The sequence below is a fragment of the Trichosurus vulpecula genome, chromosome 8 (genome assembly GCF_011100635.1).
Source record: "Trichosurus vulpecula isolate mTriVul1 chromosome 8, mTriVul1.pri, whole genome shotgun sequence".
Lineage (NCBI taxonomy): Eukaryota > Metazoa > Chordata > Mammalia > Diprotodontia > Phalangeridae > Trichosurus > Trichosurus vulpecula.
This window is the reverse complement of record NC_050580.1, coordinates 311745-338347: the sequence shown is the minus strand read 5'-3', so window position 1 is coordinate 338347 and position 26603 is coordinate 311745. Positions and strand designations below refer to the sequence as shown.

At 51.3% G+C, this 26603-nt stretch overlaps 1 protein-coding gene across 1 annotated transcript; it reads right to left on the bottom strand.

Moving 5' to 3' along the window:
- Positions 1-3447: 3447 nt before the first annotated feature.
- Positions 3448-26345, bottom strand: LOC118829429 (sperm flagellar protein 1-like). The gene is made up of 7 exons (XM_036736453.1): positions 26201-26345; positions 25349-25460; positions 22917-23079; positions 10051-10120; positions 8925-9009; positions 8642-8744; positions 3448-3682 (listed from the first exon to the last, which is right to left on the bottom strand). The coding sequence occupies exons 1-7, from the start codon at positions 26343-26345 to the stop codon at positions 3587-3589; spliced, it is 774 nt and encodes a 257-aa protein (XP_036592348.1). The 3' UTR covers positions 3448-3586.
- Between the last annotated feature and the right edge of the window lie 258 nt (positions 26346-26603).

Sequence of the window (26603 nt, the reverse complement as noted above, 5' to 3'; positions counted from 1 at the left end):
AATTCTTAACCCTAGAGACTCACCAGTGTGAATTAGCAGACTTAAACAGCAGTGATAACATCAGTACTAGGATGCTCTCCCAAGAGACTGATACTTAAAATAATCAAAATGTGAAGAATTTTGTTGAACTACTTACCTGGCATTTTACCTTCATCTCTTCTCTGCCCTGTCCAAACAATTCCCTCTGGGCCCAAAGCTTTTGGCAAGCTAGCTCAAGAGCAGGGCTCATCTCCTGCCCAACCCCCCCACTCCCCCGTCCTCCCCCATAGTCAGCTTTGACCAATGAACCCAGCAGCTCAGAACCTCTCAGACTCACCAATTAGCCTCCAAGGCTGGAAACAGCCACTCAGTCACCCACAGTCAGAAAGACATGGAGCAGAAAAGAATAAAAGGCTCCCCACCCCCCCAACCTCTGCTCCCTTCCCATGGAGACCCACCCATCTCAGGAGGCACTAGGTCCTAGATCCAAGTTTGTCATTTCTGTGGGAGTGAGGGAAGGGCATTTATCTTTGCCTCCTCCCTCCGAGGAAGAGGCAGCTCCTTTAAGGTCCATGGAATGGGCCTCTGTCTTGGTGGTCCAGTGGCCAATCCTCTGGAAGCAGACACCCCTCGATGCCATGATAGAGCCAAGGGACCAATAAGGGGCTGCCTATTGTCCCAAAGTGCTTGAATCAATTTTGGGGTTGGGCAGAATCACCTGGATAGCTCGGGGCATGTTTTAGGATTCCAGTCCAGCTCATGCCCAGACTTTCAGTAAGGAAAATTGGAGTGAAATTCACAGGGTGGGCACCATCCAATCCTCAAGCTGCTGAGCACTGATTAAATGCCTACTGTGTGCCAGGCACTGTGCACAGGGCTGGGGTGGTGATGGAGGGGAGGTGATGGTACAGAGACAAAACCCAACAACTGCTCCTTGCCAGGACAGGCTCTTGGTGGAGAGCCAAGGGAGGCACGTGCAGGTTTGGAGGAGCCTCGTTTGCTCTTGGAGCTTTTTCCATCTGCTAGGTGCCATTCTGTGGCTGACTAGGCTGTGTCCTCATCTGGCCCTGTTGTTGGGGTCTGCGGCTGACTTCACAAGAAGGGAGGACTGCCCTAAAGTCTGGTGAGTCTGCCGCCAGCTGCCCTCAGGCATGGCCCTTCCCAGGCTGGGAGCTCCATGAGGCCACACAGGATGGCTAGAACCAATTTGCTGTAGTTTCTCCTCTTCCAAAAACCAAGGGCTTTTGCAATGGACCTCCCAGGGATGGACACACACACACACAGCCCATATATGAGCTGCCCCTCTGTGCTGTGGACCCCACGAGAATGGGAACCCCTGGACAGAAGGGGTTAGCTGTCTTCCTCTTCTATTTATAAAGCCAGCACTCAACACAGTGCTTGGCACAAGCAAGTGCTTTCTAAATGCTCTGTTCATTCATTCATTCACTGATGGAAGGAACAATCAAGGCTCATGCTTGTTGCCAAAGATCACCCCCCTTCCCAGATTTACGATCTTTTTGCTTTCCCTTTGAAGAGCTTTCTTGTCCTCTTCGCAACTACCACCCAAGACCAAAGAATCCAAATAGCAGAGTCTAAGGAAGAGCTGCTCCCCAGCTGCCCTGGTCATTCCACAGTCCAGAAACAACCACCCCTCCCCTGCTCCCCAGCCCAGCCAATGGCTCTAGTCTTAAGCTAGCCCCAAATTAGGGGAACAGGCAGCAGTCACTCACCAGTTTCCATTCCCTGGAGCACTGCTATTTTCTGTTGGGGCTCATGGGGCTTTGAGGTTCTTACAAATAAAACCAACAACGAGCACTTTTGTACAGCTGGGCGTGTCTTTGTTCAATAATCCCCCCTTTCTATATTTCTGGTAAAAGATTTTCTGGGTCAGAAGGGGTGAATAATTTGAGATCCTATGAGCCCAGCTGGGAGGGAGGAAGGGAGGGGACAGAGCTCAGCAGCATCTAAATCCCGTATCTGCTCATCAGTTTGTAGACATTCAGTTTCCAGCTGCCCCTGGGACTGAACACTCATTCCTCTTAGACTGGATAACCCGTGTCCTCTCTCCATTTGCCTTCTCTGCCCAAGCCTCCTCTCAGGCTGAACCCCATCCTAATAGGGCGCTCACATCAGGCTGTCCGCAGTCTCCCCCTCCCCCACCTTATTATGGTCAGGCCCTTATTATGCAGATTCACAAGATTACTCATCCCCGGGACAAAAAGAAGCAAGTGAAACTGCCCATGGCTTCAGAGGCTTCCATTGTGCTGCGCCACAGTACAATGTTCTCCCCACAGAACATTCTGGTGACTCCAAGTCTGTGTCCCTCCCTTGGCCACTACCTCCCCCAGTGGGAGCCGTCCCTGCTCTGTGCCCAGGCCAACATGCTCCAGAATGGGGACGGTGTGTCCCCAAGGCCGACATCCAATTCTACTACCTTCCAAATTTCTGTGGCAAGCAGCACAGGGCTGCTGTGATTTCCTTGGATCTTTCCTAACAGTTCACATGCTGTCTGCCCTCACTCTGAGTCTGCTGCATTTGTTCAGAGAGATCCTGTGCTAAGGTCTGCAGAGAGGACCCTGGCTCCAGAGGGCTCTGCTGCAAACTCGGCCACTGGGGACTTCCCAGGGGGTCTTGGCACCTGGAGGGGGCTGTGCAAGGGACTACCCAGTGATGCCAGAATTCAGAGCAGTCGGGAACCCCTGAAAACATCCTGTGTAAGCCTGCCATTACATCAAGGAGGTAAGTTCCAGGCCCTAGAGCTGTCCAGGTGGTCAGCAGAGAGAGGTCCAGAGTGGGGACTGGCCACACAGGCCACACTGGAATCCTGCGCATGCATCCTGGCCTCCACCACCAAAGAAATCTGACACCAAGCTCCTAACCACATTTCCTTTAATTGTAAAAGTAGTTCTGGGCCTAATTCTCACCATCTATACACTTTTAAAGGTATATACTTCAAGTCTGACATGGTGTGCACCAAGGGTACTAGTGACCAGGTCATACCAGGAACACATGTCCACGCATGGGCACACACACACACGTGTGTGCACACACACGATGCTAGAGATCAGGATAGCCCCTTGAAACCAGTCTTGCTCAACTAGGATTGGGGAGGGGTCCCTCAGTAGATTCCCCCTGGACGCTACTGCATACAGAGGGCTAGTTTTGCCCAGAGTGACCCCACCAAGGTGTGGAGGGAGGCAGGCCTTTGATTCCATGTGTCTGAAAGAGCCACCAGACATGCAGATGGAGATGTTTGGGTATACAAAGGAAGGAAGGAAGGAAGGAAGGAAGGAAGGAAGGAAGGAAGGAAGGGAGGAAGGAAGGAAGGAAGGAAGGAAGGAAGGAAGGGAGGAAGGAAGGAAGGAAGGAAGGAAGGAAGGAAGGAAGGAAGGAAGGAAGGAAGGAAGGAAGGAAGGAAGGAAAGAGGGAGGGAGGGAGGGAGAGAAGGGAGGGAGGGAAGAGGCTTGCTATGACAATGTCAGCCCACTGGAGGAGAAGGGGCGCTGCTGATAACCAGATGCCCTCAGTTCTTCCCAGGCCTCAAAGTGAGGAGGGGCCAGGCTCTGTCCACGGGAGGTGAGGTGAGGCCACACCAGATGAGTCCCCCTTATTTGGAGGTGTTCAGGTGTCTCGTCAGGTCCTCGATCCTCATGTCCTTCAGCTGGACCAGGTGTTCAAGCCTATGCACTTTCATCTGTAGAATCTGAAGTAAACAGAGTTATGGATCATTCCACTGGGAGCTCCCCGAGGGCAGGGCCCATCTTTGCTTCCTGTGCTTAGCATAATGCCTGGCACATAGTAGGTGCTTAATAAATATTTCCTGACTGCCAGTTACTCAGTAGAACTCACATGGCCACCTTGGAGAGTCTCTGGGGGGGTTGGGGTCAGCATCAGTGGGCCCATCTTACAGAATGGTCATTGAGGCTCTGCTGTCCCACAGCCAGAGCTGCCAAGGGTCAAAGCCAGGCCTTCTGCCTGTCCTTTCTCCTGCTATGCTACCTCAGGCCTTTGAGCTCCCTCTGAAAATGGGCCCCACGCCCACCCTCAGGATGGGTGGCCACGGCTTCTGCTTTGTGGATAGCAGAGTCACTGTCCTGCCTCTTCCTCCCAACCACAGCGCAGCGGTCCAGACCCTCATGAGCTGTCACAGAAATCAAAGCCCTTGTCACACCTCGCTTGTGGTCGACAGCCCAACAGATGGGTACTGTTTTCCTTCCCATTTTACAGATGAGAAAGTTGGCGAGTGACCAAGGAAGGGCATGTGGACCCAGGTGCTCTGGGCTCCAAATTTGACCTTCTTTCTGCTAAGCCCTACTGCGCAGGCAGGTGTGTTGAGGTGTGTCTCTAATCAGGGTCTGGTGATCCCTGAGTCAGTGATAAACTCTCCCAGGTCACACATGTGTGGAAAATCCCTTCTCAGTCCATTTGCTGGGCTGACCTGGGCCTCCTGTCCTCCAGGGCTGCATATGGCTGCCAACTGTGATTTTTAAGGAATGTGGGGGACCAACTCTACTGCTGGTGGGGCATGAGGAGGGCAGGTTCCCAGATAAGAGACCCCATGTGTCACCTCAGCATGCTCAGGGATGGGCCCTCAGGAGTCACTGGGTTTCTGACCGACCCCTTAGTGAATCAATGAATTCTGGCCTCCCTTTCCTGCCAGCCCAGGGCCAAAAAACCCACCCCAATAAGCACTGGTGGGAGGTGGGCCCTTGAGCAGAACTGGTGATGGGAGGCCCAGACATGGCCTCCTCCAGCACCAGAGAACAGAGAGCATCCCATGTGGCCTGGCCAGCCCTCCCTATGTCTAGACCACTTTATCCTGCTCTTCCAAGGGGCCTCTACTCTTAACAAGCTGCCCTTCCTCTCGGACCCCTTCCATCTTTATGCCCCTCTCCACCCTGGGTCCAGAGGAGGATGTATGCCCCTGACTCTTTTTCGCCACTTGCAGATGCTCCCCCTCAGCACCTTCTCCCTCTTTGAGGGTCATTATACCCGAGAATATCTGTCAGTCTCTCGAGATCCTGGCTCCTGGCCCCAGACACCCTTCTTCTATTTTCAGAATCTCAGCATCTGGATCACTGTTGCGACCTCCACCCTAACCCATGTGCTTAGACTTGGGGACTCTATGGTGCTCATGAAGGTCCCAACAACTCCCATGCCCTGAACCTTCCCTCCACATGGCACCCACAAGGTGCCTCTGGGCCTCCTCCATCTGGCCACCACTTCCAATCCTTTCCCAGGCTATCAGCCTTTGGGCAGCTTCCCTTTGAAATTGACCCTAGAGCTGACTCATTCAACGTTTCACCATCTTCTGCCTACAAATCCCTCACACCCTCATTCTCTCCCTGCTCTCTCCTTTCAACGCTCGACCTGAACCCTTCTCACACAGGGCCTTCTCCATGCCTTCCAGGGTCTGCCCCACACAGTCTCCACTAGACTATCTCCATTGTATACAGGCCCCTGACTCTTCCTTGGCTGACTATTGGACCCTCCACAGCAGCATTTCCAAACCTCTCTCCATCATGCCCTTCCTCAGAAGCCATCTACCATAAGCTGCCTCCTCTGCCCAGCTCCATGTCTTCAGGCCCCTCAAAGGCATCCCCATTCTCTCCTCCTTTGGTCCAGGCTCCAAGGGAGAGGTGGCCCTTCCAGCTGGGGCCAATGTCTCTGGTTTGTGTCCTCCCTGCTGTCTCCTCCAGGACCCTTCTGTCTCCCACCACCCCCTCTCACACCAATGTTCAATCTTTCCTCCTCCATTGGATCCTTCCCTCCTGCCACAAACATGTGCAGGTCTCTACAACCTTAAACCCCCTTCCCATGCCCCTCATCATTCCTTCAAGCTGCCATCCAGTGCCACTCTTCCCTTTCAGAGCCAAAATCTAGAAAAGGCTGTGCACGGCCACGGTCATCAGCAAACCTCTCACTTTGCCTCCGGCTCACTTCTGACCCGTGACCTCGTTACTGAAGGGAAGCTGCTCTCTCCAGGTCACCAATGATCTCTCTGACACTGACACCCCCACTGCCACTTTCTCTTCTGGGTTCTATGACGCTCTTTCTTCTGATCAGCCTCCTCCTTGACTCGCTGGCTTCCTTCTCTCTGTCCTTTGCAGGGTCATTTCTCTGGCCTTGCCTCTATGGGTGGGGGTGGGGCCCCTCTGTGCTGGCACTGAGGCTCTCCCCCCTCTCCAGGTGCTCTCATCAGCTCCCATGGATTCAACCATAATTTAAGTGCAGATGATTCCCAGGCCTGTCTATGCAGCCCTCTTCTCTCTCACGAGGATGATTCACATTCTCAAACCTGTCTAGCAGCCTCCATCTCTCTCAAGAGGATCATTCCCAGACCTGTCTACATAGCCTCTTCTCTCTCACAAGCTCCTGTCTCATCTGCCTCTTGGGCACCTCTCACATGGTCCATGGGCATCTCAAACTCAAAGGTTCCAAACACAACTGATTATTTTTCCCTCCTCCTAACATTCTGACTTCTACTGAGTGGCACATAATAGGTGCTTTAAAATGCTGGTCAAGTTGGACTCTAGCAGAGGGCATGGCTCCTTTGGTCAAAGGAACAATAAATAAAGAGACTAAATCTCAGAGGAAGTAGAGTCCCCTTGCCACTTCCCCTCAGGTCTTACATAATGAAATTCTTGTGATTCCTGCCTCAGTCAGTCAAACAGGCCATGGGGCAAGTGGCCAGACCAGCTGTCTGCCGAGGACACTGTCACCACTGGCATAAAGAAAGGCAGGCCACAGGGAAATGCCAGCACAGCTCCTTCACTGAAAAGCCCAAGGTGTCAAGGCTCCTGAAATCCCCTCAAGGGTGTTGGTAGAGACAAGTTGGGTCTTGGGAAGTCTCCCCATGTTTTTGACTTTGGGACCTCATCTTGCCCACTTCAAACAAGCAATTCCCGCTTCCTCACCCTTCACAGGGTCATTCCAAAAGTCTCTGCTGATTTCTCTGGCGCAGTAGGGAAGGACAGGGGCCCCACATAGCGAAAAGGCTGTTCGTGTCTGGAGGTGGCAGAGGAGATCAGGTAGTGACTTGGACCAAACGCAGGCAAGAAGGAAAGTAAGGGTCTTGGGCCCACAAAGTTGGGAGAAAGACTCTTCTGAGATGGTGACCCAAGGGTTGGGAGGGACCTCGGAGGTCATCTGGCCCCAACCAGAGGCCATCTTGGGAAGGGCATGGAGAAGAGAAGGTTTAGGAGAAGTGGCCAAGCTGCTGGACGGGAGGGGGACAAGCCCCGTTCTGCTCAGCCTATGGGGGGCAGAAAGTGCCAACAGCAGGTGGAGGGCGGAAGTTAGGAAGGACTTCCCAAAGTAGCCTGAAGTCTCTTGGCATTCAAAGAGGGTCAGAGGGGGCACAGACGGTGGCTGGTGACAGGCGCCTTCTGGGGCAAACCTGCTTCTCAGGAAGGGCAGGAAGGCCCTTCCTCCTCCAGGCCAGGGGCAAAGATGATGCTGTCAGAAGCCCCTCTTCACTGTCTTGGGGGGAGTCCAGTGGTCTCTCCTCTGCCCTCATCCTCCATCTCTGAAGCCTCCCACGCTGGTCACCCTCTCTCCTCCTCAATGGTATTTTGCTCTCCTGGTTCTCCTCCCAACCACTGCTTCTCTGCCTCCTTTGCTGGCTCTCCCAGGGCACCAATGGCCTCTTCTCACTGTCTCCCCTGCCCACATCCATCCAGCACCATCTCATTGATCCCACCTTCTACTGTCCCCCTTTCTCCTCTGCCCCAAGGCAGACCCTTATCATCCCTCACTTGAACACTAAGTGGCCTCCAGCCTCTCTCTCCTCTCCAGTCTGTCCTCCACTGCCACGTGTGCTGGCCACATCTCTGCCCCGCTCCAGGAGTCCCGTGTGGCCCTCAGGCCTCTGGGAGCACATACAAGCTGCCCTCCCTGCAGGCTGGCTCCAGATCAGCCAGGAAATCCTACCGATTCTATTCTGTGCCAGCCACTGACACCTCATGTGATGCTTAAGTCACTTTGGTCCAAGGAAGTCTGGTCTGCTCTCTATGCCACTCAGCAGCCTTGCAGATGGCCTGAATCCAGCAGAATTGCCTGGCTAGAGTAGTCACTAGCCTACACTGACCTCCACTCTCCACCCAGTGCCATGCCTAGGATGCTTCAGATTTTGGACCAGTTGTACTGTCTTCCCCATGGAGGATGCTGTCTCCTGGTTTTTGGATACTTCTCCTTTTGGCTGTAAGGATGATCTGTCCACCCCTCATTTGGGGTCTTAGTGCACTGTGGAGGCTTAAATTCACACTTTGCTATTGGTCGTGCTCAGATCTCTGTACCTCAGTTTAGCCTGATGTCAATCTCAGCACCCCTTTTGTAGCCTCATTATACACAGGACTCTGTTTTACACCCCCCACAGTTTAGCCCCTGACCTCCCTGCTCCCACCTCCCTGCCTTTGCGTCAGCCCTGTGCCTGGAACGCTGTCCCAGGGCCCACATCTCCTGAACTCACTTTTGTGCTCCCTATTTTCTCACCAGCAGTCAGGCTGTTTGGCCCAACAGAAGGTCAGCTCCTCCAGGGCAGGGTGCCAGCTCCCAGCCTAGTGCTAGGCACACAGGAAGTAGATGCCCCCCAAGGCAGGGTGGGAAGCCAGGCCAGGCCCTCTTTCCCCTCTCTACCAGGGCCCCCCTCCTCTGGCCCTACCTGTACCGTCTCCTGGAGCACGGTGAGTGCCTGCTCCTTCTGCTCCAGAAGCTGCTGGAAGTTGGGTTCATTGTGTGGGCACTGGTTGAAGCTTGAATCCTGCCTGGGAAAAGGGCGTACCTGTGAGTATCCAGCTCGAACCCACAGGGCAGGGGCAGGGAGGGGAGCCAAAGAGGGAAAGCCCAAGGGTGGGGGGAACCTAAGAGGGAATGGGGGGAGGGACCCAAGAGGCAAAGGCCAAGGGGGGAGCCCCCCAACACCTGGCCTGGCTGACACACCCCACCTTCCAGAGTGGTCACTGGCTCTCTCCTCTCCTTTCTGACTAGGAATTGTCTTCTTGCCTGAAGGCACCCTACCAGCTGGTGATTCTACAAGAAAAGACCTCCTGTTGATAAATAAAGAAAAAAGAAGCCTACAGAGTGGGGCTGGAGGTTTCTGCTGTCTCCAGAAGCTCTCGGCTGGACAGCAGGAAGGGCAGGAGAGTTAGGTCTGTGGGTCTTCCCACCTGCTGGGGATGCATGGTGCAGACATGGGGCTTCACACCTCTGTTGGATGACGAGTCAGTGACCTCCAGGTCCAGCCAAGGATGCCAAACCAGCCACCCCTCCTTAATAAGGATCAAAATGGCTTCTGTTCCGCCCTCAGCACGGAGGCCCTTGTGTGAGGCATGGCCTGCAAGGGGCTCTGAGAGAGAAGGTGCCTCGAAAACTTCCTTGGGGCTCACCAAATGGGAATTAGGAACAGTAACTGATAGTTTTACCTCCTATGACTCTTCAAAAAATGAGTCGACTAATTACCAAGTGTTTATGTGTGCTAGTGCTGCGCTAACATTTATAGAACATTTATTAAGCACTAACTGTGTGCTGGGTGCTATGCTACAGTAGCAAACACTCATAGAGCATTTTAAGGTTTGTGAAGCACTTTACATGCACATTCTGGTTCACACCACCCAAGGGACACAGACACTGTTGTTATCTTCAATTTTTGGAAGAGGCAGACGATAGTGAACTGACTTGCGCAAAGTCACCCAGCCAGTAAGAGCCGCAGCAGGAGTCCTGAGCTCTGGGCACTCTGGCACTACTACTAGTAATGAACCCCCTCTCCCCCCTATGAAGGAACTTCTGTTCTAATGAGGAGACCAGGACACAGCTAGGCACATACACAGAAGGAAGAGAAAGGGAACAAATCCGAAGTGGCTGAACATAAGGCACTTTAGGCATGAGGGGATGAGCTTTCTGTCAGCCTGTGAGGGTTGCCTGGGGTAGAAAGCAGGTGGTGGTACTCGATTTTCTGAATTCATGACCATCCCACTACACGCCCGTTTACTTGACTAGAGGCTGGTCACATAGAACCCATTTTTCCCTGCCCGCACGCAGTCACCGCCACGTCAGGAACAGTTTAAATACTACCAGCAGATTTGCAGTTTTCTAGCTCTGCCAAGTGTCTGTTGATGTCGATGCTGTCAAATCCAATGGGGTCCTGCAGAGATTTTAGAGAAGAGTCATCATCAGACATGTGCTGCAGAGTGGACACATATCTAGTCTATGCTCAAGACTGATCCCTGCTGCTTTCACTTCAGCGTTAGAGCTGGATGCTATGGAAGAAGGGCTAAAATCCTGGTCCATTACTAGGGGATTCTAAGAGGCAGTGGGGTCATTGTTTGGCAAAGGAAAGAGGCTAAGTCTGCAGGCTAGACTTCCCCCTCCAGCCAATCTGGGCTTCTCACTCTGGCTCCTCTACCTCCATGACTTTGCCCATGTCATGGGGGCTAGACAAGAATTTGTTCCCTCCCTTTCTTCCTAGCTTCCAAGGTCCATCTGGAGTCCAGCTCACCAGCCTTTCCTTTTGTGGGTCACTAGCCCTGTACGTGTGACATCGTGGATGCCTTTGTCTGCTTCCCATAGTTAACATTTCACTCATTCGTGGTGTCCGTTTCACCCACCAAGACCCTGGAGGGCAGGGGCCCAGTTCACATCTCTCTGTGCCCCTAGGACTGACTTGCATGTATGGAGTTCTCAGTGGACAGTTAAAAAAATTAAATTTTATTTTTCTCCAGTTATACGTAAAGACAAATTTAAACACTGATTTTTTTTTTTAAATTTTGAGCCCTTCCCTGAGACAGTAAGCAATTGGATCTAGGTTCTACGTGACCAGTCATTCAACACGTATTAGTTATGTTGTGAAAGAAGACACAGACTCAAAGGGAAAAAAATTTTAAAAAAACATGAAAAAAATACAGAAAGTTTAAACAAAAAGTCGGCTTTGATCTGCATTCTGACAAAATCAGTTCTTTCTCCTGAGGAGGATGGCATTTTTCATCCTGAGGCCTTTGGGATTGCCTTGGATCACTGTGTTGCTGAGAAGAGCTAAGCTATTCCTAGCTAGGCATCATACAGTATTGTTGCTCATGGACACTTATTGGCAAGCTCCTTTATTAACCCAGAAACGAAATGGAAGAGGTTGACAATTTCACAGGGTCAGTCAGACAGTGATGCCCCTAAATGTCTCTATGCTGGCAATCCCTGACCCTTGCTATGGGATTCCTGCTCTAAGGGTATGTTTGTATAAAACAGTCTAGGGAGAAGCCAGTGCAACAAACTGGTCCTTGTTGGCCTGACTGGGAAAGGCCTGTCTGCTCATGACCCACCAGGAGCTGCTGGGGCCCCTGACTTGGGCCAGGAGCAGAAAAGTCTGGAAGGGAAAGCCCAGGAGTGGTCCCTGCCTAACCTAGGCTGAGTCCCAAAGGCAGAGAGTGTGGGGAGAGGCCCATGTCTCAAAGGATCCAAGCTCTGCCCTGGCCTTTGGCTCCTGGCCTGCTCCAGTACATCCCACATAGTCCCACATACAACAAAGGCAGCAGTTTTCTAAACTCTGAAGCTTCCCTGGGGCTTCCCAGGCCCTGCATTAGGGCTGCCCACCCCACCCCCCATGCTGCCTCCCTAGCCTAGCCTGAAGCTCTTGCTCAGAGAGGATGGGGGGCTTCTATAAGAAGGTGAATTGGAGGAATCCAGAAGGAACTGGGAAGCCTTGGGAAGGGGCCTCTGGAAAAAAGAGAATCTCCCTGGCCTGGGCAGCAGAACCCTCCCCTGGGGCCACCTGACCCTGCTTCAGAGCAGCCAGAGAAGCCAGACCCATCCATACATGGGGCACAGACAGAAGGCATGTGGGACCTGTGGCCGACCTCATCCTGCTCTCCTGACTCCCTTTCTCCCCGCCCCCTCACACAGCAGGTGCCTCTAGCCTAGGGCTGTGGCTTGGACCAGGAAATGCCCTGGGGCTCAATTAGAATCAGACCAGGGATTGTCCAGGCTTGGGGCTAGGGCTGAAGGGTGGACTTCTTCTGGCCCCCCAGAAACCCCTTGTAGCCCAGGCCTTGTAAATGCCTTAGTTCACTCCCAGGTGAAACCGTTCAGGATCGGTCCTTACTCCCTTAAGAGGAGAAGGCCAATGGCAGTCAAGAGGTGTCCCAGACGAACAAGCTTGGGCAGTGCTCAGAAGGGAGCAGGTTCTGGGGGCAGGTACAGTGTTTCTGCCAGATGCCAACACTTCTACTTTTGGCTTGTTGCCCTGTTATGTGCTCTGTTCGCAGTAGATTCATTCTCAGGGGTAAAAGAAAAGATCCTCCACTGCCATTATTCCAAGTCAGTCCGGGCCTCAGGGAAAGGCTGACTGGAGACACAAAGTACATCCCTCCCAAGGAGCCCTTGAGTCACACCTTTGGCCAGACCCTCTGAGGCACCCATGGACCCTCACTCCAGTGACCCAGGACCCTCCCACTGAGCTAGATTGTGATCCTCCTACGAGCTAACAGAGCTGGAAGGGTCCCCTCTGCCCATACATACATCTGAGTCATCCAGCCTCAAGACCTTGGGGGTAGGAGGCACCCAAGCCATCATGGGAGGAAGCTCATTCTGAAACTGGCCTCTTGCAGCTCTGGGCTCTGCCCTTTGGGCCTCCCATGACAGTTCTCTAATACTTGAAGACAGTGGTCACATCCTCCCCCTCAGTCTTCTTTCAGAGGCCAGGAAGAACACTCTCAGGTCCTACAAGTGACCCTCCAACAACATGGACTGGGGTGGGGGGGCCTTCCTATCCTGGCTGCCCTCCTCTGGACATGCTCCAATTTGACAAAGTCCTTCATCAGCAGGACCAGCGAGGAACCCAAGGCCTCAGATGAGGTCTGACCAGGGCAAGGGACCGGGCAATGAACTTTCCCCTCCCTGTTCCTCCCAAGGTGGGACTGGCTTTCTGGCTGCTACCTCCCCCTGCTGACTCCACCTGAGCCTGCAATCCACTAAGACCCCTAGATCTTCCTCAGAACAGCTGCTCTTTTCCCCAGGCCTCCCTCATCAGATACTTGTGAAAGGAATGTGCAGGACACTAAGTGTTTCCCCCTTGGATTACATCTTGTTCGATTCAGCCCAAGGCTCTTGTCTGTCAAGGTCCTTGTGAGATCCGGCCTCATGCAGTTCAGTACCCTCAGCCAATGTGATAAGCACCCATCTAGGCCCCAGGGTAAGCACAGAACCCAGGGCTGCAGGGCCATTAACAACCCCTAGCCATCAACCAGTTCTGAATCTAACTGCCTAATCCAAGGCTCTCCCCTCTCTTCCACAAGCTGGGTAAAGGGCAGCCCCAGCTTTAACCGGAAGGGCAGGGGACCCTGGCAGCCATGGGGGCAGGGGAGGCCCAGAGTCCAAAGATCCAATGGCAGGGTCACCTCTGTCCCTGTCTCATCTCGTGCAACTTGTCCTATTTTCTGTGATCTTACAAATACCCAAGGCAGGGATTCATCCGCCCCATGTACCAGACCCCAGAACACCCAGAGCATGGGGCCAGGAGTCAGGAGGCCCTGGGTCCAAGCTGGGCGACCCTGGGAAAGTCCCTGAACTGCTGCCTGCCTCAGTTTCCTCCACTCTAAACCACGGGAAATAACAGCCCCTGCCTCCTGGCTGCTGTGAGAACCAGAGTGCTCAGCCCAGGGCCTGGCACACACAGTAGGTGCTCTGGCTCTTCCCGACTTGTCCTCCTCTCTGTTCTGACACAGAAGGCATTCTCCCTGGCACAGGAAACAAAGAGAGTGGGATGGCCCGCTGCCATCTCTCACTTGTCTCTTGGCCCTGGCCCATCCTCCCCAAGGAAAGCCTCTGATTTCTCCTTTGGCAGTCCTTGGTTAACAGCTCCCTCCAAGCTTTGGTGACCCTTAAGCGCCATGCCCTTCCTGCAGCCTGCAGTCAACCTTGTGACAAGCACAGCAGGTCCTCAGAGCGAGCGCACACATGCACACATGCACACATGCACACAGACACACACACACACCCATCCTCCTCATCCCTGGACCTACCCACACTAAGCTCACCAGCTGCAGCTTCCATTCACTTTGGTGCCAGTACAAGGCACCAGAGAAGGGCCTTGGGGAGCCTGTGGCCACGTGAGCCCCAAATGCTCAGAGGGCAAGAAAACACAATTTTGTGCATGAACCCTATGGCTACACTGGGGGAACCAAGGCGGCACGTGGGGAAGTGTGGCACTGTCACAAGCTTTCTTTTCCTCGGGGAAGCCTCCATTTTAGGGGACTCTAGGCCAAGACAGTGACCCTGACTTGGCCTTCACTGGTTTCCCAAACACTCCCAATCATGGCCAAAGTGGGGAGGAGAACAATGATCACTTTTCCTTCTCTTCCTATGATTTATCACCAACAAGCATTGATTGAGCGTTTACCTAGGCCAGTGCTGGGCATACGTATACAAGCCAAGACAAAGACCTTTGTCCCCCTGAGGAGCTCACACTCTGATCGGAGAAGACGGCAGATAAAAGCTGAAGAGGGGAGGGCAGGAGGTGCCCGTGCAAGGGCAGCCTGGGCTTCTGCCTTCCAGGGGAGGTTTTGGGGAAAGCCAAAGAGTGAAAGGGAAGTGATTATGTCCCACCTACCACCATCTCATGATATCAGTGTGCATTGATCTATGGCCGCTAGGTGGCGCTGCAGCGGATAGAGTCAGGCAGACTCATCCTCCTGAGCTCAAATCTGGCCTCAGCTGTGTGACCCTGGGCAAAGCACTTCACCCTGTTGGCCTCAGTTTCCTTTTCTGTAAAATGAGCTGCAGAAGGAAATGGCGAAGAGTTGGACAGGGCTGAATAACAACAAACAACAAGCACTTGTGTAGCGCCTCCCATGTGCTAAGTGTTTTATAATATAATAATAAATATCTCCTAACCCTAACCCTAACCCTAACCCTAACCCTAACCCTCACAATGACCCTGGGAGGTAAGTGCTGTTATTATCTCCACTTTACAGATGAGAAGACTGAGGCAGACAGAAGTTAAGTGACTTGCCCGAGGTCATACAGCTAGGAAGTGTCTGAGGCCAGATTTGGGCTCAGGTCTTCCTTACCCCAGGCCTTTCTCTGTTCACTCCACCATGCAGAAGGATCCGTACAGTAAGCAGATTGAATTCTATTCAGTCCCACAAATAAATGTGAAGCAAAGGCTGCTCCCCAGGTTCTAAGACCAGATGTGGTTGAGCAGTGAGTGCCACAGAGCTTCCTTGACCGATGAAATCACAGGTTTGGTCTCCCTCTCCTCTAGCACCCAAATGTGCCAGGCACTGTGATCCTTTTGAAGGGAGCTAGGTGTTGCAACAATTCGGCTAGCAGCTGCTGTGGGGGTGAAAGGACAACACAGGCCCAACAAGAATGCTGCTAGAACAGGTTCTTTAGATCTGCTTTACTAAGGAAAGCAACATTAAGGGGTTAACAATCTTATTTTAATCCAATATACAAATATCACTCACTTAGTTCAGGGGAAAAAGCCAGCACCCTGAACTTCAGAGCAAATGCAAACAAATTACAAACATACATTATAAAGAGACCAAATACAATTCATAGTTACCAAGAAACCATCACCATTTGGGTGTGCCGGGAGGCTCTTAGAGCAGCTGCCCAGAGTCCTGTGCCTCCAGGAGTGAGAGCCTCTCAAAATAGCTCCATCCTCTCTTTTTATACACACTTTAGCCATCATCAAATGTCATCTGAGTGACCAGAACTTAGACTCCTACTATTGGCTCTGGTCTTAGCAACTCCCCTTAGGGCGCTGAGGGCTTCACACACACATAGGCTTAGCACCAAGTAGATAGCGATTTGGGCCTGGGGCTTTGTACCTAGTAAAGCTCAATCAAAGACACTTGATTAATTTATCATTCTAAAACAGTAAAAAAGTCCCAACAGTTTGTTCTTTCTCTAATTGGCATATACAACACTCCTGTTATTTGTTTTAACAATGCATGAGAGCTACTAATACCTCGATCCTGTGCCCATCAATGAGTGGCCTGGACCCCTAAATGGCTGGCTGTCTAGTGGACCCATTTTGCTAATGCTGGGTCATCAGTTGGGGTCAGAGTAGGGACAATACGTTCAGTAGCAATCTTTTCTAGCCAATCCACATGTGCATTGTACTGATGTTCTGGTGTGGTCAGGGTCACATGAGCATCAATGTGAAAAACTGACAAACTCCTAATCAGAGACATATTCCATATATCTTCCCATAACTCTTTACCCCAAACTTGTTTGCCATGAATCTCCCAATTCTGATTCTTCCATATAGGCATCCACGTAGCTAATCCATTAGCTACCACCCATGAGTCAGGAAATATATGACACTGTCCTCCTTTCTCTGTCTTGATGGCTTGGTGTACTGCCATCAGTTCAGCATATTGGCTACTTCTACCTATCCCAGAACTTTCCAGAGTTTGCCTAGTACAGGGGTTATAGGCTACTGCTTTCCAACGTCTCTTGTGTCCCAAATAATTTGCTGTCCCATCAGTAAACCAAGCATGTTTCTTCTGTTCCTTGGTTAGTCCATCATATTCATCATTCCATTTCACTAAGGATGGTACCAACTGTTGCTTAGGGTCAGCAGGTTTTTCATTTGCCTCTGTGTCAATGTTTGCTACAGATTCATGTAGAGCAGAAACTCCACTTTTGTCTGCTCTCGACCTATTCTAAATATACCACTTCCAGTTGATTATGCTTGCCTCTTGTGCACGTCCAATTCTGTGGGAAGCTGGGGTACTCATTACCCAAGTCATAATTGGAATTCCAGGCCTTAATACCACTTCATGACCAGAGTTAGTTGCTCAGTTTCTACCAAAGCCCAATATGCAGCTAACAGCTGCTTCTCAAAGGGTGTATATTGCCTCCTGGATGAAGACAGTTTCCTTGACCAAAATCCTTAAGGTACACTTCGGCTTTGTTGCTTTTGCCACAAACTCCAATTCACATAGTCATCTTGCACAGTCACTTGTAATTCCACTGGCCCATTCTGCATAGGCCACAAATCCAGGGCTAATTGTATAGCAGCCTTTGCTTCCTCAAAAGCTCTACTTTGTTCAAGTCCCCACTCAAATTCATATTTCTTCCTGGTGACTTCATACAAGGGTTTCAAAAATCTGTCCCAAGTGTGGGATGTGGTGTCTCCAATAACCAAATAGCCCTATGAACTTTTGGGCCTCTTTCTTATTAGTAGGGGTAGGAAAATCCTGGATTTTTGTCGAGCTTGTGGGAGAATTTCTCATAGTCCTTTATTCCACTGTATCCCCCAAAATTTTACAGTTTGAGTTGGTCCTTGAACCTTTGCAGGGTTAATTTCCCATCCTTTGCTTTTCATATAATCAATTAATAGTGTCAAACTCTTCTCCACTTCTTTTATATTTTCTCCCTGTAGCATGATGTCACCTATGTAGTGGGTAAGCTGTATACCAGGTAGCTTTAATTCATCCAAATGCTCAGCTACAATTCTGTGGCAAATAGTTGGGCTACAAAGATATCCTTGTGGCAGGCGTGTAATACTGTCTGCCTTGCTAAGTAAAAGCAAACTGGCCCCATTGCTTGGGGGTCTATTGGGATTGTAAAGAAGGCAATGGACAAATCAATAACTGCATACCAAGTCCCTTCATGTTTCTGTATTCTCTTTATTAAAATAAGTGTCCGGAACAGCAGCATACAGGGGAGGAGTCACTTTGTTCAACTGTCTATAATCTACTGTCATCCTCCATGTCCCATCTGACTTTCAAACTGGCTAGACAGGATTGTTCCATCAAGTGGTTGTAGGGACTAACACTCCCGCTTCAACATATTCTTTTACAGTACTGGCAATTTCATCTTGCCCACCTGGCACATGACATTTCCTCAAAGTAATTACTTCAGAAGGTTCAGGCAAAATGATTGGATGCATCTTTATTTTCCCCGCTAAAACTGCGTTAACACCTATTTTCCTCACAGCAAATTGGTACTTCCCTTCAGGTAAATTCAAGGTCATACCCTTCAATACGTCTATTCCAATGATGTATTCAGGAATAGGCACAATAACCACAGTATATTCGTTCTTGGGCAATTGTCCAATTTTCATCATTAATTTAACTTGCCTGGCTGATTTTTCGGCCCCTCCTAATGCTGTGATGGTAATAGGGGTTCCATGGCTGAACTTGTCTGGATTTCCATAGATAAGGGTGGCCTCGGCCCCAGTGTCTATTAATGCTCTAGTTATTGTACTTGACCCATTTTTGCAATATATGGTCAAGTTAATGTGGGGTCTGCAATCCAGCTTGTGTATTTCCTTAATTTGGGGCTTGGCCTGTTTCCTAGTATCCCCAAACATGTGACTCACTTGGGTGTGAGGGTTCAGGGTCTGTAGTGTCTACAGGAGCAGTTCTTATTTGCCTATTTCATCTGTTATCGAGTCCCTTATCTCGGTACATTCTGCACAGTTCATTGGTTGAAATGCCATCTATCATTTCAAAGTCTACCCCTGCTCTCAATAGAGCAGTGAACATTTCTTTTCTTGTCACTCTATTTTGGCACTGAATTTGCTGGCTGTTCACTCTCCTCTCTCAAGGAGATCTATCTCTTTCCCAGTCTCCTAAGTCATTTAACTGTAAAATCTTATCTATCACCACCGAAAGACGGCTCCCTATTATCCCAAGTAACAGAGTCAAAATTAGATGTTTATAAGCAGGAGGAGCTGTCTTAACTATTAAATTCCTATGAGAGACTCCCAAGGGATCATCATAATATGTATCTACAGTTCCTGTCATGATAGCAGTTTTCATTACCTCCTCCTTTAGTTTTATGATATGATCTCTAAGTGAATATCAAGGTTTATTCCCAGTGGGCCATATAGAATCAGTAGGATATTTTTTACTACATCCCTCAGCGGCTAATGCCAACAGATTAGTCCTGCTATCACCATCTTCTTGCTGATGATAATCCCTAAATGCTTGCTGAACTACAGGACACTGGCTGATACATTGGCATCTTGATCACTGATTCTTACCATCTACGATATTAATGATTCTCTTATTCTTTGCATGAATCTACTCAAATGTCTGTGATCTCTTGCTGTGAAAAATCTTCCAGAACTGTCACCTTGGGTTACCATCCTCCTCCTCTGTATGGGACGAACATCTTGTCTGAGTATTTAACAATTTCTCACTCTCTATGCGAGAGACATCCTGAACCCTAATAGCATTGAGTGCCTCGGCCCCTGGCATTGTCTCATTTTCTCTCGACTCCCTTCCCCTGTCACCAAGATCAGGCTCAACCTGGGCTAGGTTGAAATGCATTCTTGGCTTATTTGGCCTCCTGTTGCTCCTAGCCACGTTAACGGAAAAATTCTCACTTGAGTCAGTAGACTCTTGAGCAACAACTTGTCCTCCAGGTTTCTGAGAGTCCCCATATTGCCATGGTGTAGCAGTACCCCCATTTCTTTCACTTAATCTCAATCTTTCATATACTAGCCGGTAAGCCGATAACACCATCCAACTTCGCCTAGATTGTGATGCCCCTGACTCAATTCTAACCTCTTGTAAACATCTTTCCAAATCCCTAGGATCTCCTCTCTGTAGCCTTGGTTCCCAGTTTTCACAGAGTCCATCTCCTTTAGCCCATTCCTTTGCTAGGGAGGAATAAAATGGATCCTCCCACCCTGGGATATTCATCTCTTCCTGTGAAGTCCTTCTGCTTCTTAAAAGGGATCTTATACCTAGCGATCCCATCCTCGCCTCCAGATATAGCATTAAGGCAGAATTCGTGACTGCGAAGAAAATCATGAACATGGTTTGGAATCGCAGGATATAAGGAATTCTCTAAGTAGAGTGCAGAGGAATTAAAGCATTTATTCAAGCTCCAAAGTAGCAAACCCATGGACCAATGTCCCCAATGCGATATCGTGGCCAAAACCTTCCAGATCCAATAAGCTTGCCTCACAATAGTAACCAGGAGGGTACAGAAAAAATATGGCAGTAAGCCAAACCATACTTGTGCTTCCCCCAATGCTAGGGCCCTCCTGTAAGAAGATTACCCACTGGTCTCAAGCCCTTGCTCAGCACTCTCTGGTCTGCATGCTCCAGAAGCTGGTTCTCAGGTCAGTCCTACTCTCAGTAGCACCTTCTGCTTGTTCTGCTTCTGCTGGTCCTCCTTCTCCTGCATCCACCACATCTGCTTCTCCAAGCTCTGTTCTCTTTTTTTTACAGTTTTTAGCTGTCATCCAATCAACTAGAATGTCATCTGAGTGACCAGAACTTAGGCACCTACTATTGGTTCTGGTCTTAGCAACTCCCCTTAGGACCCTAGGGGCTTTACACTCACATGGGCTTAGCACCTAGTAGCTAGGGGTTTGGGACTTACTTAGGAGGGAAGCTCTAATCAGACCTCCCTTCTTTGGCCCCACCTGGAGCCCCACCTGAAGCCTATTCAAATGGGGGTGGGGATCTTCTCATTTACCGATTGCCTTTACACTAGGTATTCTCCTAGGGAAAAGGAGGCAAGGTACCTTTCAGATGTGAAGAGCCCACATAAATACCCTGCATTTCTCTATGTTACCAAGGAAACTTAACAGGAAGAGACAGAAGAGAAATTTCATTTAAAATCACTACAGACAGCATAACGTACTTGGGAATCTACCTGCTAAGACATACATGGCAACTAAACGAACACAAGCATATAAATAAAGACACATCTAAAGAATTAGAGAGTCAATATACTAAAAGTGACAACGCCAGCTAAATCCACTTACTTATTCAGTGCCATACCAATCAAATCACCACAGAATTACTTTGTAGAAATAGAAAAAATAAAAAAAAATTCATCTTGAGGGAGAAAAGATCAAGAATGTCAAGAGAATCAGTGAAAACAAATGGGAAGGAAGGTGGCCCCATGCTACCGGATCTCAAACTAGGCAAGGTAGTTGGGAGGAGCAGAGGGACAGACAAGGCACACATAAATGAGCACTGTGACCTCACATCCCAAAGATCCCAGTGACTGGAGTAAGAGCATTCTATTGGACAAAAACTGCAAAGCAGTCTGGCAGAAACCAGGCATGGGCCAACATCTTATACCATATACCAAGATAAGCTGCAAATGGGTACCTAATTGAGACATAAAGAATATCATAAACAAATTAGTGATGTATGGAAGAAATTACCTGTCATATCTATGGACAAATGAAGAGTTTGTGACCAAACAAGAGATAGCGGGGTTCACAGCAGGTAAAGTGGATAATTTCAATTACATAATTTTTTTTTCACAAACAAAGCCAATGAATCTAAAAATGAGAAGAAAAGGAGGACAGTGGGGGGGGGGGTGATCAGCAGCAAGTTTCTCTGATGAAGGTTTCATTTCTCAAGTATATAGGGAACTGAGTCAATTTACAAGCATAAAAGTCATTCAATTGATAATTGGTCAGAGGATATGAATAAGGAGTTTTCAGAAGAAGAAATCAAAGCTATCAAGAGACATATAAAAAATGCTCTAAATCACTAATAATTAGAGAAATGCAAGTTAAAACAACCCCGAGGAACTATCTCGCACCCATCAGATTGACTGACATGGCAGAAAAGAAGGAACACTAACATACTCTCAGCAGAGCTGGGAGTTGGTCCAACCATTCCGGAAAACAATTTGGAACTCTGCCCAAAAGCTATCCTAAAGGGTCCAGGGTCACCACTACTAGGTCTGTAACCCAAAGAGATCAAAGAAAGAGGAAAGGCACCTAAATGCACACAAATATTCATAGCAGCTCTTTTTGTGGAGGCAAAGACTGGAGACTGAAGGGATGCCCATCAGTGGGGGAATGGCTGAACAAGGTGTGGTCTATGATTGGGATGGAATGCTACTGTGCTATAAGAAACGATGAGCAGGATAGGATGCTTTCAGAAAAACCTAGGAAGACTTATATGAACTGATGCAAAGTGAGCAGAACCAGTAAAACATTGTACACAGGAACAGCAACATTGTAACCTTAACGAACTGTGAGATAATTAGCTACTCTAATCAGTACAGTGACCCACCACAATTCCAAGACACTCATGATGAAGCATATTTTCTTCTCTTTCTTTTTCTTGACTTTTTTTGGGGGATGGGGAGATGGCTAATGTGGATATTTGTTTTGCATGACTATACATATTTGTAATGGGTTCTATTTTTCTTGTCCTCTCAATGGGTGAGGAAGGAGTAAGGGGGAGGGAGAGAATTTGGCAATAAAAATAAAATAAAGTGAAATTAAAAAAGCCTTTAGTCGGGGTTAGGGGGGTACGTTATGTACAGAGACTGGGAGGTAGAGTTTGGAGGTATGCACAGGGGATTAGCCTGTTTGACTAAAACAGATTTGGGAACAAGATGAGAAGGGGCAGTCGGGGCCAGACTGTGGAGGGAGTAAATTCAGGCTGCGGAGTCTCTCTTTTATCTCGAGGGAACAGGGAGCCATCAGAAGTTTGGGAGCCGTGTCAGGACTCTTAGTTTGGCAGCTGCTGGAGGACAGACTGGAGAGGGAAGGGGACCATCACCCTGACCTTGCTTCCTTGCTCTGAGCCACCCACAAACAGGGCCAGCAGTGAGCGGCCTCCCAGCTCCGCTTGCTACTCCAGCAGGTCACACACACTGGAGCCAAGGGTGCATGAAATACTGGTGTTCTCTACACCTCTGATGCCTGGGTCAGGAACCAAGGCAGGTGCCAGGCAGGGGAAGGCAGCTTGTGATCCCAGGAGTAGCTACAAGCTGCCCTGTGCAGTCTGACCTGCTGCTGGTGCCTGACAGGGAGGGATGGGGCCTGCCCATGCCCCCCCAGCCCAGCGCCAGCTCTTTTTTCAGGAGAAGATATGCAGGTACCAGGTGGCCTGGGCAGCCCCAGAAACACCTGCATCCCTCCCCTTCCTGGGAACAGAGGCCACGTCTCCCCCTGGGGCCCCCCAGCAGCGCCCCATGGGGAAAAGGACCTTGGGACGCACCTTTGTGTTCATCCTGGCCTCCTGGATGGCCTTCCTTTGGCATTTTTCTTCCACTTTTTGCCTCAATGTAGACAGCACAGACTCAATGGCCCCTGGGGCACTGATGACAACCTTCCGAATGTCCTCCTCTGAGACATAGAAGCGAAGTTTAGGGAACACTTTCCTGAAAAGCAATCGGGAGATAACAGGACTCTAACCAGGCTTCTCTTGCTTTCTGTCAGCCTCAGACAACCAATGAGTACCCGAGAAGGCAGAGTCCTAAAGCCAAGGTGCAAAGCTGTCCAGGGAAAAGCCCTGTCATGGCTCCCCTTCCCTGGCTCTAGAGGCAGATGTTCCCTCCCTGTGTAACCAGGGTCGGTGGCTTCCCCAACCCAGACCCCACCCCCACCTCAGACTCCTCTCCTGTGAGAAAAGGGGATTAGATGGAATGGTCTCTAAGGCCCCCCCCACCAGCTCGTCCTCCTATGACTTGTCCTTGCTGGCCCACCACTTACGCCAGCACCAGCATCCACAGATACCTGCACCCCTGTCTCTAACAATGCAGTGTCCCTAGGTTCTGAAGCAGCATTTCAGTGACTAACAGGCCTGGCCTCTCCTCTCCTCTCCTCCCTCATGGTCCCACCACAGTTCTTGCCCTCTCTGAAGTCTTGATGCAAACTCATGTTTCTGGTTTCCCAGAAAAACCACCTGCCTTAAACACAGCAGGCTGGAGATAGGACCCAGAGCATTCAAGGCCCAGACTGGAGTGAATGGAATGGGATAATATGAATTGTCTCCTTTCCACTGAACTGAGGCAGGTGTATCAGTGGGCCGGTGCTCTACTCACTGCGCCATCTAGCTTCCCCAGTCAGGGGTCCTTTGGGGACGACCTCCAGTGACAGGGAACTGGTGGACATCCACCTCCATTAGGGACCTTTTCCTTTGGTGGATCTGAAATCTGGTCCTCCTCCCCAACCCCCCACCAAGCAGTACAAGGCTAACTTTTCTTCCCAATGATAACCTTTCAAATACCTCAAGACAACTATCAGATCTCCCTCAAAACCTGGCTTAGTTAGTTGTTGTTCAACCCAGCATCGACCCCGACCCAAAGCCAGCAAGTGTTGGGAGGGCTTACAATATTGTGGAGAAACAAAACCAAGCCTAGACTGTGGCACCTGCTGCACCCAGTACATATGACTGCCCCCAAGAGTGGTGCCCAATGTGCCCAGTGCAGACCCAGCCAGCTTGGTGCCCAATGCACCCAGTACAGATCCCCTCCCAGAGTGGTGCCCAATGCGCTTAGTACAGACCCAGCCAGTGAGGTGCCCAATGAGCCTGTTACATAGCCCCCTCAGAGTGGTGCCCAATGCGCTGGTACAGACCCCCACCAGTGGTGCACAATGAGCCTGGTACAGACCCCCCCAGAGTGGTACTCAATGCACCCAGTATAGACCCAGCCAGCTCGGTGCCCAATGCACCCAGTACAGATCCCCTCCCAGAGTGGTGCCCAATGTGCTCAGCACAGACCCAGCTAGTGCAGTGCCCAATGAGTCCATTACAGAGCCCCCTCAGAGTGGTGCCCAATGAGCCTGGTACAGACCCCCCCAGAGTGGTACTCAATGCGCCCAGTATAGACCCCTCCAGTGTGGTGCCCAATGAGCCCTGTACAGACCCAGCCAGTGCGGTGCCCAGTACGCCCGGTATAGACCCCCCTCAGAGTGGTGCCCAATGCACCTGGTACAGACACCCTTCCAGTGAGGTGCCGAATGCTCCCGGTACAGACCGCCCCCCCCCCAGAGTGGTACCCAATGTACCGAGTACAGACCCAGCCAGTTTGGTGCACCGGGTACAGACCCCCGCCCCCAGTGGTGCCTAGTGCACCCAGTACAAATGACCCCCCCCCAGTGTGATGCCAAATGTGCCCAGTACAGACCCCCCAGAGTGGTGCCCAATACGCCCAGTACAGACCCAGTCAATACAGTGCCCAATCCACCTGGTCCAGACCCCCAAATGGTGCCCAATGCACCCAGTGCAAACGACTCCCCCCAGTGGTGCCCAATGCACCGGGTACAGACCTCCCCAAGTGGTGCCCAATGCACCCGGTACAGGCCTCCCCAAGTGGTGCCCAATGCACCCGGTATAGGCCTCCCCAAGTGGTGCCCAATGCGCCCGGTACAGACCCCTCCTAGAGTGGTGCCCAATGCGCCCGGTACAGATCCCCCCTAGAATGGTCCTCAATGCGCCCGATACACACCCCCCCCCCCAGTGGTGCCCAATGCACCGGGTACAGACCTCCCCAAGTGGTGCCCAATGCGCCCGGTACAGACCCCTCCGCAGTGGTGCCCAATGCACCGGGTACAGACCTCCCCAAGTGGTGCCCAATGCGCCAGGTTCAGAGCCCTGCGTGCAGCTCCCCAGCCCCTCTCCCTGCTCCCAGCAGCCGAGGCACGTGCCTGTTGAGAGTGCTCCAGTTGCTCAGTTTTTGCTCGGTGTTACTGGTCGGGATGTAGTTGTGCATTTCAACAAGTTTGGGCTGAAAGTGTTTCACAATCTCTGCAATCATCACTGCAGGGAATTCAAAAGAAAACTGGTTCTACTTCTGTCGCCAAAAGGGAAGGAACTCAGAGCTGCTACAAAAACTCACTGTCACTTCGCCTCCACTGGCATCCTCCCCCCGCCCCACCCCCCTCCTCCAAGAATGTGAGCTCCTGGAGGTCAGGGGAAGAATTTCACCATTTTGGTTTGGTTTGGTACCCTCAGCGCCAAGTACTTAATGCCCCTGGCATCGAACTGAATTCGATGAAATCGACTGACGACACCAGCCCTTGGCACTCTGGGGACGCGAACTTTCCTGGCAGAACCATCTAGGAGTTTTGGCTCAGAGCGGCGGCGGATCCCCGAGCAGCGTTTCCCTTGCCTTCCTCCAGCCAATCCTCAGAGGGCATTGCTCGCTGATTGGTGACCGGCCTCGCCCTTGTCATGCCGCATCCAATGATCGTACAGCATCTCCCGATGCCTAGTGACGGGCTCCGCCCCCCTGCGGCCAGCCAGTCATTTCCCGCTGCCTACCGAGAAGTCCCGCTCCCCACCGTCTCCAGCCAATCCTCGGGCCGACACGCCGGCTGCCTCGAGGCCCGGCCCCTCCCTCCGCTGAGCAACAGCCAATGACAGGCGATGGCGTCCTGCGCCTAGCTGAACGCTCTGGTTCTCGGCCCCCGTCTCTCCGGCTCTCCCCGGCTCCCGCCCTGGCCCGGCCTCAGGGCTGGTCTCCGGGCCGGGCCCTGCTCCCGCCCCGCCAGGCTCACCGCCGTCGCTGAAGTCCCGGGCCAGGTGGCGCTTTGGGCGGCTGAAGGGCACGCTGTCCACCCAGGCATAGAGGTGGTGGAGCGCCGTGAGCGGCAGCGGCGCGGACAGCAGAGAGCCCGGGGCCGTGCGCCCAGGTCGGTTCATGGCTCGGCCAGCCCGAGTAGTGGCCCTGGAGCCGCCGTTGCTCGGAGACCGGACGAGGCGCGACGGCGGCCCCGGAGGGACATACGTCGCCGAAGGAAGAAGCTGGGAGTGGACTGGGGCCGTACTGGGCCGCGCCTGAGGCGGGGCGGGGGTGGGGTGGGGCCAGAACTGAGAAAGACCCAGCCAGGGAGGAGTGGGGGCGGGCCCTGGACCAAGCGGCAGGGAGTAGGCCAGGGCCAAAGCAGGGCGCGGGCGGAG